General features: G+C 38.8%; 1 protein-coding gene across 1 annotated transcript in view; it reads left to right on the top strand.

The window, feature by feature from the left end:
* Window positions 1–2770: 2770 nt before the first annotated feature.
* The window catches only part of nr3c1 (nuclear receptor subfamily 3 group C member 1), a 71986-nt gene continuing 57045 nt past the window's right edge, over window positions 2771–17711 (top strand). Inside the window, exons 1-2 of the mRNA XM_062973895.1 lie at window positions 2771–3289; window positions 6006–7183. Coding sequence (XP_062829965.1) covers window positions 6009–7183 — 1175 coding nt within the window. The 5' untranslated portion in view covers window positions 2771–3289; window positions 6006–6008. The remainder of the gene's footprint in view (window positions 3290–6005; window positions 7184–17711) is intronic.

The following is a 17711-nucleotide window of genomic DNA, read 5'->3' as shown; positions in this document are numbered from 1 at the left end:
TAATACTGCAGCCACAAAACTGTTTTTATAGTACAGTAAAACTGTGTTACATTGTTTGTTTTCATTTGCTTTTATTACTGTATTTCAATATGAATTTAAGTCAATACAGTGTGTATGGTATAGTATTAGTTGGGACTATTTCCAATAGTGGCTCTAAGCAACCTTCTTCTTTCTAAGATATTTTCCAGGGAAAATTGTTTGTTGGAGGCAAGTGTGAATGTTTCAATCAATCACCTTTTAATCGAAAAGCCTTGCAGGAATCAACCCGGCTTTGAAACATTCAACAGACAAGAGTTCTTTCTCCCACCCTGGATCTTCCACAGATATATAAACCCCACTTGCCAAGTCTCCAATAGACCCCAACAACCTCTGAGGATGCCTGCCATAGATGTGGGTGAAACATCAGGAGAGAATAATATTTTTTTTTCTTATAACCCACCTCCATCTCCCCAAAGGGGCTCAGGGCAGCTTACATGGGGACAAACCCAGAGAACAAGAGTTCAACATACAATTAAAACACAATATAAAATACAAAATTAAAATGCATTACAGAACAAGTAATTAAAAACATCTTAAAATACATCCACATCAAAGGACAAAAGTGGGACTATTCAAACTGCATGGGAAGGGCAGGCTTGTGCAGAAGTGGGATAAAGTGCTAAAACCGAACAAGAGCAAGTTAGGACTATACGGTGATGGTGCAAGCTGAATTATTCAAAAGCGCATCTTTTCAAGTCTTTATGGAATGTGGCCAGGGTGAGTGTTAATCTGATCTTCCTAGGGAGAGAGTTCCAGAGCCGGGGGGACACCGCTGAGAAGGCCCTTTCCCTCGCCTCCATCAACCGTGTTTGTGAAGGTGGCAGGAGCGATAGAAGGGCCTCCCCAGCAGATCTTACAGCTCGTGCCGGTTCGTTGGGAGAGATATGCTCATGAAGATATGCAGGATCTGAACTGTTTAGGGCTTTGTAGGTCATGACTTGCACTTTGAATTGGAACTGGAAACTTTTAGCTTCTGGAACATGGCCATACATCCCAGAAAACTCACAGCAACTCAATACATTCCTAGTATTTGACAGATGTCATCATTTGGCACATGGTCAAGAAGTGTCAAGCCATCTCAGGATTTTAATTTCCATTGTGTTCAGTAGCTCTCAAACAACTAAATTACATTTACCTTCCATTTACCAATCCCCCTTGGGTGCTGGTTAACTAAGAGCCTACTGTATTATTATTATTTAATACAACAGTGTAGTAAAATGGTGTCCCTAACATAAAAAGCCAAAATCAAGGTTTGCTTTTTGGATTTCATTTATTACTAGTGTATCTACCTGACAATGCCCAGATGTGCATTATCTAATGCTACCTATTAGTAAATGCTCATTGTTAGCTTTATGGTTTTATAATGGTTCCATTAGAGCAGTGGTTCTCAATCTGGGGTCCCCTGATGTTTTTTGGCCTTCAACTCCCAGAAAGCCTAACATCTGGTAAACTGGCTGGGATTTCTGGGAGTCGTACGCCAAAAACATCTGGGGGGCCCAGGTTGCGAACCACTGCATTAGAGAATCAGTACAATGTGCCCGTTCATGAAACCGTATAGGTTGGGATTCCCATTATCCGAAAAAGTTATGTGGTTGCAACACCCATCAGCCTGATTTTTTTGGGTTGAAACTGGCTCTCTGGATGTGGGTGGATCCTCTCTCCCCAACCATGCTTGATTTTTTTATGGGGGGATCATGATGGGCATGTGTACCAGATTTAGTCCAGATCTATCAGCCTTTGTGGATAAACTCCGATACATATAATAAACACTTTGACTTCGGCTATTTTCCACGCCGCGGGTGGCTGAATCCGTGGATACGGAGGCCCGCCTGAATTCCAGGATGAATGTGCCCCACGGGTTGAAACTTGTCTCTTTTCCTGCCTCTCTCTGTGGTCTCACGTCTCCAGAGGAGCTAGCCTTCTCGGTCTTCCTCCGGGAAGGATTACATCCACCCTTCTGCGGAGGGAGCTCTCCTCTCCTCTCCTCCCCTCCCGCCGTCTTGCCTGCCCGTCCTCCCTCCGAGGCACGGCTCCCTGGAAGGCGGGCAGCCAGACCCACGCATGGGGCTTTTACGCGCTCCTTCACACAGGGCGGCGGGAGCAGGGAAGCTCCCCTCCCCCCCCCCCCAAAAAAAGCGTAAAGGGAGGGGGCGGGAGAAGGAAAGAAGGAGGCCGTGGCGAAAGGGCGGACTGCTGAGGAGGGAGGGAGGGGGCGGCGGAGAGAGAGAAGGAGGCCCTTGTTTGGGGCTGCAGTTGCCGCTCTCAGTCAACAGGTTGCACCGTTCCTCCTCGGTCGGTCTGCCGGCCCCGCAATGCGCGCTCCCGGGGACGACGCCGTCGACGGGGACGACACCATCGCCGCCGCCAGGGTCGGGGGCGCGCTCTCTGCTATGCTATGCTAAACTAATCTGCCGCGCTGTGCGTGAGTGAGTGAGAGAGAGAGAGAGAGAGAGAGAGAGAGAGAGAGGGCTAGGGAAGGAGAGAGGGCGGGGCCGGGTGGGCGCGCGGCATCCTTAGCTCGCGCCGTGTCTAGGGGAAGGAGGGAGGAAAAGAGAGTGAGGGGGAGCGGGCGCGCGCAGGGGGAGGCGGCGCGCGGCTTCCTTTAGCACGCGCCGCGCCGTGTCTAGGGGAGGAAAGGAGGGGGGAGGGAAAGAGGGCGAAGGGGGAGGCGGTGCGCGGCTTCCCTAGCTCGCGCCGTGTCTAGGGGAGGGGGGGGAGGAGGGGGAGCGCGCGCGCGCGGGGGAGGCGGAGGCTGCTGCTGCCGCGGTCCTCCATTTTGTAGCTGTGGAGAGCCGTCGTAGAGAGAGCGAGCGACTGGAGGAGGAGGGGGGAGAGAGAGAGGGGAACGGGGAAGGGGGCGAGCGTGTTGCCAGGCAGGAGAAAGAGTGTGTGAGGTGGGGAAAAAGAAGGGGCAGGAGCGTGTAAGTGGCACTAATTGAGGCGGGGGAAGGGACAGAGAGTCTGCGTTGAGGGGCCAAAGGCAAGCACAGCGTGAGGTAGGAGAGGGGAGGGGGCGTCTTCCTTGCTTCCTCTCTCCCTTCCTTGCTTCCTCTTCTGCAAAGGGGCGGCTGCTTTAACAACTCCCCCTTCTTTTGCCTCCCCTGGGGCCCCACACCCAATCCCGCTGCCCCGTAACTCTCCCCGTCCCCTCAAGTTGTTTATCCGCTTCGGTTCCTGCTGCCGCCGCTGCTGCTAGAGGAGCCATGGAAGTTGGCGGCTAAAGGAGCCCCAGCGCCCCCTCTGGAGAAAGGTAAGAACGGGGAGGGCGTGGGGGGGGGGTCTGCCTCTCGAAGAGAAGGGGGGCGTTAAGGCTGGCTTCTACGGTGAGGATTTAGGCTTGTAATGTCATAGATATATCTTTAAAAGAACGATGGAAAATAATAGGTGTTATGTCTTTAATGAGCATAATATCATTTCCAAATTATCTCATCACACGTACTCAACATAAAAACATAACTATACTTCGACATATAGTCTACTCCGTTTGATTAGTCATCTAAAAAGGATTAAATATTTCCTTTCTCTCTCTCCCCCCCCCCCTCGTAGAGGTCATCCTCCCTCCCTTCCCTCCATTTCCACTCCTGTCTGCCTCCCCCTCCCCTCCCCTTTTCTCTCTCCGCCGCTGCAAAGGCCAAGCGATTGGTTTTCCCACCCGTCTGCGGCAACGAAAGCCCTCTGAAGAGAGGGGTGTGTGTGTGTGTGTGTGTACGTGCGCGCGCGTGTGTATTTATGTGTGCCCGGGAGGAAAAAAAAAAGGCGGAGGTGCTGGGGGGGGGGGGGGGGTTGGATTGGTTCTCTTATTTCACCACCATCTTTGGATCGCCGAAGATAAATGTCCAAAATAGCCGGGGAAAAAGAGATTTTTGTACAAAGGGGGGGAGGAGGCAAAATGCCCGCCCCCCCCCGCCCCCGCTGAGTGCTTTGAGCCGGGCCTGGGAACTCAGCGCAACTTTTTTGGTGGGGAGCTCGAGAAAAGTTCCACGGATATTACGTCATTGATCGCCCCAGCCTTCGAGCTCCATTAGGGTGGTGTGAATATTTGGGACCGCATGGTCAAACTTGGGCCCTCCAGGTGATTCCTAACAGCCGGTAGGGCCCAAGTTTGACCATGCCTGGCTTAATATAGATAGATAGACACACACATGCATGCGCACACATACTCATAGTTGTCAGTCACTTTTTAAATAAGTCTATTGATTCCCCCCTCAGCCTATCCTCCTTTTAAAAAATTAATGGTGGGCTCCAGAGATTAGAAACAAGACAACAAATTGAAAATAATAATAATAAACTTTATTTCTAGACTGCCCTCTATCCCCAGAAGGACTCGGGGTGGTTAACATACATATAAAATGGCAAACATTCAATGCCACCACTACATCACTTAATATCAAAAAAGTATAAAATAACAATTACATACTTTAATAAAAATTTCCAGATTACAAAGAACAATAAACTAAAGTATTTTGGGGTTCGATTTTTTTTTTGGAAGCACGAGCCTGGTGTTATTTTGCAGAAGTGGGCGTGCCAAGTAGAATGCTCAACAGGTCTCTACACATTCCCTCCTCCCCTCTTTTTTTCTTCTTACTCAGATCTACTTTGTGAAAAGGAAAATAATTTCAGCTCAAAACTACAGAGCCTGGGGTTCTTCTGCCCTCCGCCTTCTCCTCCACCACAGTATCATGTGATAGATTTTCCCCCTTTGATTTAGTCTGTCCTTTAATGGCTTTTGTGTCTGTCTGTGTGCGCAGGAAAGAAACTTGTCAAATGTGGCGTCTCCAGTTTTTCCCCTGTCCTTCCCTCTTTTTCTTCAGAAACTATGTGCTTTTTTTTAATGCCACAGCGCCAGGGCCCAAAACATATTTTAACTGTCTCTTGCAAGTTTTTGAGAAGCGGTTATTCCAGAATTAACCACACTGTTTTTTTCATGGTGTCCTATTGATTCCATGTAGGAAAGAGCTGTCAAGAAAAAGCTTTGCCATTTATAAATCCCCTTTTGCAGCTTGTTAAGTTTTGGGTGAAGTTGTAAAGTTTTCAAAAATGGAAAATTACAAACAAGAGAAACTGATCAGTATTAAAGTACTGTTGCATTAAGGGTGGCACTTCCTCTGCCTTCTGAGGATGGAAAAGGCTTTGTGATACCTATTTGTATTTATTTATATTAGTCATAAGTTACTTGAAATTTCCTTTTATACACAAGCATTTTCAGCTTTTGATACATACAATGTTTCATTATTTTATTTAGTTCTTTTTCACACAGAGGAGCACAATATGTGAAAACTTTAATTTTTAAAATGAAATTATCTCTGCTCATTTCTGCCAAGTCTATGTTTTAATTGTAAAACAATAACAATTCAATAAGTGATAAAACATTTGCAGAAGAATTTGTCCATGCTTGTATTTTTTTCCACTTATTTTTCAAGACATACCTTTACTTAGGTCACCCTGTACTACTAAAAACTGATTATTGCTTTGATTTCAACTGGAATAATATAATTGCTTTTTATATTAAACCTTAATTTTTAATATATTGATATCAGAAGTATAATAGTGGGAAAAGATGAAATAAGAGTAAGAGCTTTCGAGTGAGTTAGGAGACATGACGGATAATATAATGTTCTGTAGAAGTTAGTCATATGAAAAACTGAGTGGGCATTCCCATTGTGATCAGTTCAGTTCTCTCATACATAATAGTAGGTGCACAGATCCTATAATCTTGAGTGAACTTTTTAATATAAATGATAGCAATAAGGGGAACTATTGATGGCACCAGGTCAAATATGGTTTTATCAAATTAAAAATTGAAAGAAAAGGGTACAATTGTCAGAATGGGTTGATGAGATGCTTGAAATGTATTAGCTTTATGTCTACCTTTAATGTTCAGACATTTCAGCCATGTTAGTATTTGTAGTATTTTTCTCGTGTAGTAATGGTAAATATATTTTTCTTTCTTTATAACCTTTTTTAAGATAATGGAGCCCAAAGAAGCACTAAAATCCCCAGGAGAGAAGGAAGCTGGAAAAAGTGCTCATTTCTGTGACAAAGGAGGAATTGTGCTAGACTTTAATCCATCCTTGAGAGGTGGCACTACTATCAAGATTCCTGCATCTGCATCTCCCCTGCCTGTCTCTTCTGAGCCTGACTCCATACAACAACCTGTTCTGTGCGACTTGTCAAAGGGATTAGGATGCAATGTGCCACAGCCAGATCTCTCTAAGGCAGTATCGCTATCAATGGGATTGTACATGGGTGAAACAGATACGAAGGTGATGGGAAATGAACTTGGATTTCCTCAGAAGGGCCAAATCAGTCTGTCTTCTGGAGATACAGACTTTAGGCTCCTTGAAGAAAGCATTGCAAGTTTGAATAAGTCTTCTAGCCTGGCAGAAGGCTCAAAAGGTGCTACATCTATTGACACAAGCTTAGAATCAGAGTTCCCAAGCATGGCTGGACGTGATCTTACTTTAGATCAAGGGGCTTTAGCACAAGGCCAGGTTGGCACAAATGGTGGCAACTTGAAGCTTTTTTCTGAAGACCAAAGCACCTTTGATATTTTGCAGGATTTTGATTTGCCACCAGTGTCTCCAGGAAAAGAAACAAATGGAAGCCCTTGGAGAATAGACCCTGTGCTGGATGAAAGTAGCTTGCTTTCCCCTCTTGGTGGAGATGAGGGCTATCTCCTGGAAGGAAATGAAATGGAGGATTGCAAACCTCCCATTTTACCTGACACTAAGCCTAAAATTAATGAAAGTGATGATTTTTTGACCAGTTCTACAATGCAAATGCCTCAAGTAAAAACTGAGAAGGAAGATTTTATTGAATTATGCACCCCAGGTGTAATAAAGCAGGAGAAAATTGGCACAGTTTATTGTCAAGCTAATTTCCCAGGGTCAAATATGCTAGGAAATAAAACATCTGCCATTTCTGTTCATGGTGTCAGCACTTCAGGAGGGCAGATCTACCACTATGACTTGAACATGGCATCTGTCACTCAACAGCAGGATCAGAAACCAGTTTTCAATGCCATTCCATCTCATCCTGCTGGTTCAGAAAATTGGAATAAGTGCCAGGGAGCTGGGGATGATCTTTCACCAATAGGGGCATTGAATTTTCCTGGAAGGTCTATATTCTCTAATGGATATTCAAGGTAAGATATGATTTAGTTTTTAAAGTTAATACAAAATCGGGTAACGTAGTAATTTTCATGTTGTATCTTCTTTTAGTTAACCAAATTGCTTCTAACTAGTGCTTTGTATGCATATGTTACTGTGTTTACAGTATAGAAATTTACCTTTGTTGATGAAGTGAAGAGATGGACTATGAACATTCAAGGGCAATTTTTTTATAGTTTAAACATTTATGTATGTAGGAGAGAAATAAAGGCAGAACATTAAACAGATACCTGTGTTTCAGTTAAATGGTCCAGGCTAATTTTTAACTAGAGGGAGAAAATCCTTTTGGAACATTACAATTGCAATAACTGATTTAGTCTATATTTGTCATATCAGAAACAAGGAGCATGCAATATGTACAGCTTGATGGGTTTTCACAATGTCAGGCTTTTTAGGACACATGTTTAACTGTTATATTTGCTTTCAGGTATTAAATGGAGCTCCTTTGAGCTCTAGTTTTGGAAGAAATAAATAATATCTGACATTCATAGCATATTTTTTTCTTAAGAGAAAGACTAACGTGATATTTAATTTTTAATTTAGGATTTGGCTATAAAATTGAGAAGTAAATTAATAAAACATTTTTAATCAAATGATTGTGAAGAATTAGTAATGCTAGCTATTGAGAATATTTGGCTCAGAAGTATAAAAAAAGTTCAGAAATCTATCCTTGTAAATTATCATCACACCAGAAGCGACTTGCAGTTTCTCAAGTCACTCCTAACACAAAAAAATCTAGAAATTTTCCAGTATTCTATTCCACGTTATTGTTGGTTCAAATGAAATTTTCAGTTTATGTTCTTATTGTGTTTTTAATAACTCAAAGCTGTGTCTTATGCCAATTTAAATAGCGAGTTCCACTTAATTCAATGAGACAAATTAATCTTGATGCTTTTTTCTATACGGTTGCAGAATTATTGTTGCTTCATCAACACCTCACATAACAATACCTTGGAATTAAATTGTCTATATATATCTTATTTACATATCATAATTTAGGCTTGATTTAATTTGCATACTTAACTGGATTATGTCAATAAAATTTATTTTGGATAAATTTTAGTATTTAACATAAAATACTTAACTGTAATCCTTGCACATATGTAAATGGCTTCCAAATAGTGCTTGATTCTTTCCTTCTTCTAACTGGGTGAGCACACATGAACAATACAAATCAGAACACTAAGAAATAACAGCAAAGAGTCTATGTGCCAGTCAACCTTTTTCTTGTATCTTGCTTAGTCATGCCGATATTTCTATTTTGCTTTATGAAAGAGAAACAATGATACATTATTAATTATATTTCAGTTTCTTAGGACCACCTTTATAGAGAAGGATTGTAATAATTATGCTTTGCTTCGTATTAAAAAGAGCCAGTGTTCTTCACATATGTTTTTGGAACAATGTTTCTAAGTTCAGTAGATTGTGCATGTTGGTAGCTACTTTCTATCACCATTATGTTTCCTTATGCAGTTATTGCAGTAAATACTATTGGAAGAACCTGAAGGGGAGAAGTAATTCAATGCAAATAGTTTGATTAATGTTTATAACTTATTTTGATAAGATATTGGAGGGTAGTTATATTAGAAATATTTTGTCTAATTTTCATTGAATGTGTAGATTTATCATTTCATGATGAAATTATACCCATGGAATTATTAATGCCGTTGCCTGGTGTGTCTAAAATATTTGATGATGGAATGCTAAAAAATCTGACTATTTTTCTTTACATTATTTCTGCTTCATTTATGTATGATATTTTACTTAATAGGTGAATTATAAGTAGCTTTTCTTTTGGATTTACCTCAAGTGTAACTTTTATAGTAGAGCAGAATTACTATGGTACATACAATGTATTATTTTAGACAACATGCAGTCTTGCACAACTGAATTTCAACTTGTGCAGTTTCAACTCCCTGTACATCTTTGCCTCCCAAGCCTGCTCCAGAGTATCCTAATACATCAAAATAGATCAGGGTGGTTCTGGTGGGAGGGGAGGAACTAGTTCTTCCATCTTGCTGCTGGATGGACACAATGAATACAACCATGAGTTCTGTTACACATGGAGGCTGATGCAGCTTGCTTTAATGAGATTTTGCAGGCTGGCCTATCTTTCCTATGTTAGTAACTTTTAACAAACTTTTTCTGCAAGAAAAGGTAATTATAGAATTAAAGTGAAAACAAACTGACTTTTGTTTCAGAGTTTTAGTGTTTAGGAACTAAATTATGCACAGAAGCTTTTCTGTAACACCAGAACCAAACAATGCAATTGTGTCTTATTGGATGTAATAAAAAGCAATTAATATATTTGACATTCTGCTATTATAATTAGCTGTGATTGATAGATGAAAGAAAGAGGTGTAGAAAACCAAGGATAGGGTTCGTATGAATGGGTATCTCTAACGGGAAATACATATTTAACTTGTGACCCTTACTCCAGATTTATGAACAAAAAAGTAGCCTACATTCTTATGCATAAAACCCACAGAACCCAATGTTACATTCTTTGAGAGGACAGGAATTGGTTTGTAATAATTCTTGCATTGTGTTTATATATTTTGTAGTGCTTCGATGTTTTAATTGATCATGGGGGAAACTGAAACTTTGATTTTGTTTATGGAAGGTATTTTTTCTGTGTGATCTCTTGTATTAAAATGTTATGATATTGCTTCTCAGCAATTCATTATAAGACCCCATTTTGGGTGAAATATTAATATCGTAAAACATTGGGAGCTTAGTTAAGACATCACACCTAAACCGATTAAAGACTGGTTGCATCAAAGCGTGATCTATCAGAATTTTGAGACCCAATTTTGGAGGAAAAGAAGAGTATTAGCAACAAGAAGGATACTTAAAATAATGCCACCATAGCTGTAACTGTGTGCCAGCATTCACTGGGAGCTTCAGCACTGGAAAGAAAGTTCTAGACAGAAGAAAAGGGTGGGGGGGGTGGTGGTGGAGTAATTGTGAGCTGAAGATTTTTGTATGTTTGGATGTTGAAACCATGTGACATTTAAATTATTAACACAAATTGCAAACCATAGTCTTGAGCAGGGGTCCCAAACTTTTTAAGTAGAGGGCCAGTCCACAATCCTTCAGACTGTTGAGGGGCCGAATTATCATTTGAAAAAAAAATACAAACAAATTCCTAGCATACTGCACATGTTTTATTTGTAGTGCAACAACAACAACAACAAAAGAACAATACCATATTTAAAAATGAAAACAATTTTAACCAATATAAACCTATTAGGATTTCAATGGAAAGTGTGGGCCTGCTACTGGCCAATGAGATAGTCAAGTTAATTAGGATTGTTGTTGTTGTTGTTGTTGTGTGCCTTCAAGTCATGTCAGACTTTTGCCGAGCCTAAGTCTAAAATTAATTTTTTTATTTACTGCATTTATTTACTACATTTATATCCCACCCTTCTCACCCCGAAGAGGACTCAAAGCAGCTGTATGTACATACAATATATTATATTATTAGCATAACACAATATTAGCATTATATATTACTATATTGAACTATACCACTATACTATTATATAATATGTAATATATAACATATAATTATTATTATATGGTATTACTATTAGTTTTATATTGTATAACATAAGATTATTATCAATATTATATGTATATACAATATATTATATTATTAAAACTGATATAAAAATATTATATTATAAAACTGAGGGCGAGGGCCAGGTAAATGACCTTGGAGGGCCGCATCCGGCCCCCGGGCCTTAGTTTGGGGACCCCTGGTCTTGAGTAATAAATGAACTTGAAATAATATCTCAAAATACATATACACAATTCTTTAGTCGTACATTTGGTCATACATTTAATAATACATTCAGTCATGATCAAATGGTCCTGATAACATGGCTTCAGTTCTTACCATTGTTGATTCCCATTGTTAGAAAATATATACAATTATTTTGGCATTTTAACTGTTATTTGAAAGAGAGCTTACTGTGGTGCAATGTGGCAGGAAATAATAGGAGTAAATGATGAAACAAAAATCAACAAGAAGAGGTTGTAAAACCAATGGTATATAAGAGAGTATTAAAAATAGAAAAAAGGGAGGCAGATTGCTTTTATGTGGAGCAATAAAGCAATTTTCCTTAAAGTTGTCTTATAGACAGGTGCTGGTATAGAAACCATCAGCTGCCAGTCCATTGTGTTTTTCTATGAAAGAAATAACTATTTGTATTAGGTGGACACAAATATATTAATGGTCACTAACACGTTAGTGGGGGAATTGCCATCAGGTTGCAAATGCCAGCCTCCATCATTCGATATAGCCCAAGAAGTAGTGTTGGTACAGTACAGTCACAATCACAATCACAGTAGTTCTTCATCCTGATTACCTTCTCTCTAATTTATTTTCATGGGAATTAGTAGTTTGTGTTTGCTTGATACTGTGGAGGACTAGAAGGGACAAAATAACTTAATTTTACTAATGTTGATATTTTCTCCACACATCTTTATTTGCCTGATTCCCATAAATTGTCTAGATCGGAGTTTTTAAACTTTTTTCACTCGCGACCCCTTTGTGGCCAAGAAATTTTTATATCAGCCCAGTTATATATGCACATAAAAAGTATACAAATCAGACATTTACTTACAATTTGCATGGCTCGCCAAACAGGCTGATTTTTCTTTTTGTGGAGTACAACTGAAGCATTTTCTGCAGAGTCCACTGTATGCACTGCATGTTGTTGCTAACAGATTTGTGTAAATGGATGGCATTCAGAAACCTTTTACTCTTGCCATTTTTTTCATGATTGCAATACTGAGTTCTTTCATTATTCTAACATTGACCCCACCGTTTAGGAAGCAGTGTTCTAGAGGTTGCCTCTATTTATGCTTGAATAATCTTGATTATTTATTGAGATTTTTTTCATTTAATATCTAGGTGTACCTCTTTCCCTTTCCTAATAACATTTGCCCACTTTTTTGCATAGCCCATGAGTCTTAATGGATATTTATTCAGTAGTAAGACCTATCGAGCTACTTCAGATATCTTAACAAGCCATGCTTCATTGGCTTGGCAATCAACTGCAATGGACATTAATCTTGCATACCTTAACTCTTTTTCTCTTTCTTTGCCAAAAATAGAAGATTAGAAGGATTTGCTGATTCCTTTTGATTAACTGTGACTATGATTAATATTGACTCTAGTTTGATTAAAGTATATTTTAAATAAAGTGTAATTAAGAAAAACAGACCAATAGTTGATCGAAATTAGAATTGAAGCCTTCCAGCCTCTTCCTTGTAGCTATGTTGGATGAGAAAAGAGGGAAATAAAGCATGAGTTCAAAGCACAGTATGTTATGGTTTACTGTGTTAATCAAATCAGGTCAGTTTGAATATCATTATATTTTGCCCCCAATAGGTGTGCATAAGATGGCGGGCAGCCTTAGTTAAACTCGGAGGGTTGATCCTGATGAGTGTCAGATAGTATTAGGTTGTTTTTGCATGTTCTTTTCACCTAATTATAATATTGGTTTAATTTGGACATCAAAGAAAATACTGTGGAATAGCAGGTGACAGATTTTTATTATTATTAAGTAGTTCTAATAACAACAGATGGTGTTTATCCTGAGTCAGCTGAAACTTGGTAGATACAATAAAGAGCATGCCTGGCTACTATCTTATATTTATATTGCTACTATTCTAACTAGCTATTTTATGTTACTACTGGAAGCAAAAGTTAATTGCTCCAAGATACAGAAAGGCCTTTTCTTCATATTAAAGGGGTTATAAGGAACAATGTGGATGTGTCATCAAGGTTGTGTTGTTTTTCACATTCAACTGGTAGGTGTACCATGTAGGAAGAGAATAAATAGTACATACTGTACATTGAACAGAAATAGCTCACACATCATAAAGACTAGAGTGTGGTAATTATTTCAAATTCTTCATTTGTGTGACACTTCAGAGAAATACAAATTTCAAAAATGGGAAAGAGGTTGGCTAGGAATGTGTTTTGGGTTCATGAAGCAAATCTTATCCTGAATTGATGGTTTGCTCTTGATTATGAATTTCTTCCATTTACAGATGATGCTGGATGGCCATCTGTCGGGGGTGCTTTGAATGCGATTTCCTGCTTCTTAGCGGGGGGTTGGACTGGATGGCCCATGCAGTCTCTTCCAACTCTACTATTCTATGATTCTATGCCTCTCTTAAACACATGATTGAGTTATGCCCAGGGTAGTTTTCTTAAGAAAAGGATTATTGGTCAAATTAGTTTTGTTTCAGAGCAGCCTTTATGTTTTCTGAACTTATCCATACTCCTGAATAATTTGCCTAAAACTTGGAAATGTAACTTTTAGTCAGTGATACTGTATTCATCTTGCACTGTTAGTGGCTAAAAAAACTTTGATTGCAGTATCAGAAAGGCAGATAGCCTACATCTTTTACTTCTTGGTTGGTGGACATTGTAACTCTTTCATAATTGGTGCATATAACAAATAGATGCCAATGTGTTGTCGAAGGCTTTCATGGTGGGAATCACAGGGTTGTTGTTTATTTTCCGGGCTGTATGGCCATGTTCCAGAAGCATTATCTCCTGACATTTTGCCCACATCTGTGGCAGCATCCTCAGAAGTTGTGAGGTATATTGAAAAACTAAGTAAGGGAGGTTTATATATCTGTGAAATGTCCAGGGTGGGAGAAAGAATTATTGTCTGTTGGAGGCCAGAGTGAATGTTGTAATTAATCACCTTGATTAGCATTAATGGCCTTGCAAGCTTCATTCCTGCCTGGGAGAATCCTTTGTTCTGAAGTGTCCGCTGCCCCTGATTGATTTATGCCTGTAATTCCCCTGTTTTCAGAGTGTTCTTCTTTATTTAATTTTGATTTTAGAGGTTTTTTTTAATACTGGTAGCCAGATTTTGTTCATTTTCTTGGTTTCCTCCATTCTGTTGAAATTGTCCACATGTTTGTGGATTTGAATGGCTTCTCTGTTTAGTCTGACATGATAGTTGTTAGAGTGGTCCAGCATTTCTGTGTTCTCAAATAATATACTTTGTCCAGGTTAGTTCAGCAAGTGCTCTGCTATGGTGGATTTCTCTGGTTGAGTTAGTCTGCCGTAGCTTTCATGTTTCTTGATTCGTGTTTGGGCGCTGTGTTTGGTGGTCCCTATGTAGACTGATGGGACCACCTGCTATAGATGTGGGTGAAACGTCAGGAGAGAATGCTTCTGGAACATGAGCATACAGCCCGGAAAATGCAAACAACCCAAATAGATGCCAGCTTCACAAAATGGCATATTTGGCTGTTTGTTCATTGTTTTTTTTCTAGATGCTTGCTCAAAGAGATTTCTGTTTGGTTTATTATCTAATTGGTGATCGGGTTTTTTTTTTTTAAAAAAAATCAATTCAATTTTGTTGCATTTTTCTTTGATTGTGTTATACAGTAGAGTCTCACTTATCCAACATAAACGGGCTGGCAGAACGTTGGATAAGCGAATATGTTGGATAATAAGGAGAGATTAAGGAGAAGCCTTTTAAACACCAAATTATGTTATGATTTTACAAATTAAACAAAACATCATGTTATACAACAGATTTGACAGAAAAAGTAGTTCAATATGCAGTAATGCTACATAGTAATTACTGTATTTACGAATTTAGCACCAAAATATCACGATGTATTGAAAACATTGACTTTCAAAAATGCGTTGGATAATCCAGAACGTTGGATAAGTGAGTGCTGAATAAGTGAGACTCTACTGTATATTGATTGTGTTATATGTTGATGTCATATTTGTACACAATATAAGGCTTTAATGTTTTGAAGTTGCATTAGGCAATTAACTTTTGGCTGATATAGTTACATTTATTCATTTGAAACTATTGGACTTTTATAGTATTTCTGGTTTGTGTATTAAGAACTACAGTATTCAGTTGGGCATGCTAAAAAGCAATTTCCTTTGGAGTAAATAATAGCCATTTTCTAGTTTATCTGTTAAGTAATTTCATGAAATTACAAGCGCGTAGTAATAAACCTTATTATGAATGGGCATCTTTAAAAACTGAATTCTGAATAATCGCCACTATAGTGAACATCAATTTTTTGGATACTATGATCAGGAATTGGGACTTATCAGATAATTCTTCTGGTAAGTATATTCTTCTGCTGTGTTAGTTTTTGTAATCATTTACTGACAGTGTTTGCATGCTGTCCTGTAACAAACTACCCTGTGCAACTTGCAGAACAGTAGTAGTAACATTAATAATTATAAGCAGGAGAGGGCAGTTGCCTTTGACCTTTCCTCACTTGTCTGCTAATGTTAACTATTCCAACCTGTCATTTGATCAGTTTTCATACACCAAGCTACAGTGACTATAACTTAAACTTGCTTCACCATATATTTTTATGTTTGTGCCACATTCTGACTGTAGTTTAAAAGTGAGGGCTATCAGGCCACTATCTTAGTAGGCTACTGATGTAACCTTTTGGGCTGAATGGTTGGATACAAGTGTTGTAATAAATAAAATAATTTAAATAGAACATAACCCCTTGCAATAAAATGTGACAAAACTAAACTTGTAGCACCTCAGAATTGGAAAGTGAATTGTAAAACTGACCCAAAATTTGCTTGAGTTATTTAAAAGATACGTCTAACATAAAAGGCCATTTTGCACCTAGTTTTGTCTAGATTTAACTTTGAATTACTTGTATGACTATTCCCTCTAGACATAGTGTATGACCATTGTCTCAAGATATTGTCTTGAGCAAGAACAGAGAAGACAGTCTCAAGATTCTTGGTCAGTAAAATGCAGAATTTGATTTTCACAGCAAATTGCTAGCACGGTGATCAAAAGATATCTCTTTAGAAATCACACATAGATTTTAAGAGACAATTACTAATTAAGCCTTTGATTACCATTGTTACTTAGGCTGTCTCCCAGACTAGTCCTTATTGACCTGCAGTAAACAAACATGTGTCTGTTAATGAGTAGATGGGAACTGATGCTGATAGATCAAAAGTGATTGTTAACTCTGTAAAGGCCAAAAACAATATAGGTATGCACATTACAAGCATCTTCTCTTTCTGGTGTGCTTTGCCATATGGGTCACTGTTTTCAACAATTCATTCGCTTCCCAACCAGACTCTTAGAAAGCAACTGTCAGAAATCTGGGCAGCAATTGGGCTGGAGTAAAGATTGTTGGAGCCAAACATGGCATCCCTGATGTTATTTTTGTTGCCCTGAGAATACTTCAAATTTCTTCAGTGTTTTAGTTGTAGAACATTGCTTTCTCTGAAGAGACACTTTCAGGGTCAGTGTGATGGCTTTGTCATGGTGGATTACCCAGTTTTTCTGTAGTATTTTCTTTTAAAAGAACACAAAGATTGATCATTGTCAAAATACCAACCTTTAAAATAAATTGTAATTTTGAGTTAAAAGTCGTCACTCTGCCCAGTTTCGCTTTGACATACGAGCAGTATTTTTTAGTTAAACGCTAGCACCAGAGAGAGCGCTAGTGGGTGAGTAGTGCTTCAAGGGAGAAATCTTGTGCCTCCGTGCCTCGTGCTCTTGTCTGCTTTGTAAGATTGCTGTCCACTTTGCTCTTGTTTGCCTCGAGGAACTTTGGATTAGTTGATTTTGTGTGTTTTTTGTTCCTGGTATGTTTGGCTTCATGAAGAGGGAGCAGGGAGAGAGAGCCTCTTCACATTGTGCTTCCATGCCCAACTTTGTGCCTTTACCATTTTGAAGTTGATCTTTCTTTTCTATTGTTCCATGTAAATGTGCAGGTTTTTCCTTGCTATTACACTGGCCAACACATTTTGTTGCCTCAAATGTGTTTTCTTGTTACTATTTTGTGCTTCTACCATTTTAAAGTTGATATTTCTTTTTTCCATGTGAATGTGCATTTATACATTATTTGTTATTTATAAAGTGCATTTTCTTATTTAAAAATTGGGGTATTTTCAATGGGAAAATTCAGTTTGCGATAAAAGCAATTTGAGTTAAAAGCTTGGTCATGGAACAAATTAAACTCTTAACTCAAAGTATCATAGTATGTGTTTATATTATGTCTGGGTCTGTATATTGTATAATATTTGGAACTTAGTTTAGAATCTTGCTCATGTGTTTATTATTTTTAATTAAATATGGAAACAAATACTAATGAGATTAGTTTCTTGTCTTCTTTTGCAGATTCTTTCATCATAATCTCAGATATTCTGTTTTTAAACTTTCTCATCTAGTGTCTTAATTGCAGCCTTTATCCATCTAGTGACCCTCAGATATGCCAGACATGTGAGGAAACAATATTGTGGTTGACAGTTTAATAGAAACAAATATTTGCACTTCTCAGACCCCAGTATATGGACTAAATGTTTTTTATATGCCAACTTAAACTTTCCCAAATTTATAGCGTAGCATCTCCTATTGATAGCTGTACTTTATCACACATTTAAAATGTGTTGCAAGTGTGTATGATGTGGAAAAGATCTTTTGCGCATTTGAGTTACTTCTTGCCCAT

This window comes from Anolis carolinensis, chromosome 2, assembly GCF_035594765.1.
Source record: "Anolis carolinensis isolate JA03-04 chromosome 2, rAnoCar3.1.pri, whole genome shotgun sequence".
Lineage (NCBI taxonomy): Eukaryota > Metazoa > Chordata > Lepidosauria > Squamata > Dactyloidae > Anolis > Anolis carolinensis.
This window is presented reverse-complemented; position numbering and strand designations above follow the sequence as displayed.